Source organism: Ylistrum balloti, unplaced genomic scaffold, assembly GCF_031769215.1.
Source record: "Ylistrum balloti isolate Yb309-2 unplaced genomic scaffold, AGI_CSIRO_Ybal_v1 Utg370290, whole genome shotgun sequence".
Classification (NCBI taxonomy): Eukaryota; Metazoa; Mollusca; class Bivalvia; order Pectinida; family Pectinidae; genus Ylistrum; species Ylistrum balloti.
In genome coordinates this window covers 693867-695997 of record NW_026782220.1, presented here as the reverse complement: position 1 = coordinate 695997, position 2131 = coordinate 693867, and the positions used below count along the sequence as shown (strand labels likewise).

The window sequence follows — 2131 nt, the reverse complement described above, 5'->3', positions numbered from 1 at the left end:
TTCTCCGCCTACATGCTGTCTTCGTCATACCTCCCGCCTACATGCTGTCTGACTTCAACCCCCCTTTCCCGCCTCCATGTTTTCTTGCAGCAACTTTCCCTTCTACGCCATATTTCCCCTTAATGTTTTTCACTCCCTCATCAAACAAACTATTTGATCAAATATATATCATCGGAATCTATTTCCTTTCAAGTCAATACTTTTCTCCCGACTTATATTCCCACTGTCGGTTTGCCTACCTCTCCTTACAACAAGACTGCAGTTTTAGAAGGTCATTTCTGAACGTTGGGTTCATAAACGCGTAAATAACAGGATTTGCCACATTGTAAATGAAATAAATATAAAATCCGAACTCATTGTATGTTATCCATTGCAAGGCCATCAGCCAAGCTGGTAGAAATGCTATGATGAAAACTACAGTCACAATGCAAAGCATGATCGCCATCTTAATATTCGCAAGCAGGATATGGTCTTTTTTCTCTTTCATCGTATTTTTAGGTGGCGCCGATTTCAGTGGCACAGTCTCGCCATTATTGAGTTTTTGTGTCACAGCCTTCGAACATGTTCCGTTTTCTTTGATTTCCACATTCATGTCAACAGTGGTGGTATCAGTACCGGACATAGTTTGCGAACTGGTGTTATTCACGGTCACGTGAGCTGTTTCATCCGTCTGGACCATTGTGGTCGAAAATTGTTTCACTCTTTTCTGTTTCTGTCTTTTCGCTCGGCGCGAAATCACCGACCTGTATATCAGCGAGTACAGGCCAATGACGAGCAACACGCAAATAAGGAAAAACGACGCGTAAATTTTCTGATAGACTTCCCGAAAGGAGTCATTCAAGATTTTACTGGTGGGCTGACAAACGCCAGTGTATATGATTTCACACTGTTCCAGATTTGACCCATTCGACAAGAAAGCAGAGATGTCCGGCAATGTCTGATACACGTCATAGTGGAGAGCTGTTATCAGACCAAGGACACACGCAAAAGCTCCTAGGAGAGATACGATCGTTTTAGCGCGGGGAACAGTCATTATGTGAACGAACGGATGGCATATACATATATAACGGTCCACAGCAATGGCCACCATGATGAAAGCTGACAAGGGCACGTTCGATGTGATAAGAAAATTGTAAAATTTGCACACGGCATCAAAACGCAGTACATAAGTCTCGAATATGGCCACAATAGTATATGGGATTACAATTAAACACGTGATGAAATCGGTTCCCGCCAAAGCCAAGATAAAAACTGATGACGTCAAATGATCCTTTCTCTGGGCATAAACATATATGACGAGTACATTTCCTACTGTTCCTATAACGCTGAATACAGCCAGCATACATATAATGGCGATAGACTCGGTTCCTAAGGGCTCGGATGGGTACTCAAATCTGCAGATGATGTCGGCTATTCTTGTGAAGTTATACTCCATGGGCTCAGCCAGGGTTCCGTTGGAGTAATGAACCTCCCCCATCGTAACACATAAGCTGGTATACGGTTTAAACCTGAAACAAAAAAAAAAACAAAAAATTGAATCAAATCGGCTTGTTATACAAGAGTAATGAAACCTTAACTTATCAGCACTATGACAATTTGTTAAATAGAGTTATCTTTAAATATAATACTTAGTTATCTAAGATTATAAAAACTGATGAAAAAAATAAATCTAGTCTCATATTAATTACTATATATTAATTAAGATAATGACCAAATATTTTTGCGATGTTGATTGGAAAGTATGAAATATAAATTTTCCACAACTCTGTATTTTTGAAACCACGTCCAGTTTTCCAGTGTATTTCTCTATTTATTTACAGTATGTACAGGTAAGCATATTTACAACTCAATAAATAAATAAATCCATCACCAACTCGCTGTATATTATACTGCATAATTAGATGATATATTGATGTACTTTCATTTCTTAACCAAACAGATCAATGACACAATATAATCCAGTTTCACAACGAAGTAATTTCGTATTCTCGAAACGGACACAGATAAATCATTATAGCTAACTCGATACAGCATTGTTCCCTAGGGAGAAAGGACAGGTTGCCCTACTTCCTTTCTACACCTATGTGGACCTATGTTTGTTAGGATCCCGCGTGCCTGTTTTCCAGGTTTA

General features: G+C 39.2%; 1 protein-coding gene across 1 annotated transcript; it reads right to left on the bottom strand.

Annotated features, from left to right (window-relative positions):
- Nucleotides 1–235: 235 nt before the first annotated feature.
- LOC132552962 (orexin receptor type 2-like) lies at nt 236–1477 on the bottom strand. Its single transcript, XM_060217163.1, has one exon. The coding sequence runs from the start codon at nt 1475–1477 to the stop codon at nt 236–238; it is 1242 nt and encodes a 413-aa protein (XP_060073146.1).
- Between the last annotated feature and the right edge of the window lie 654 nt (nt 1478–2131).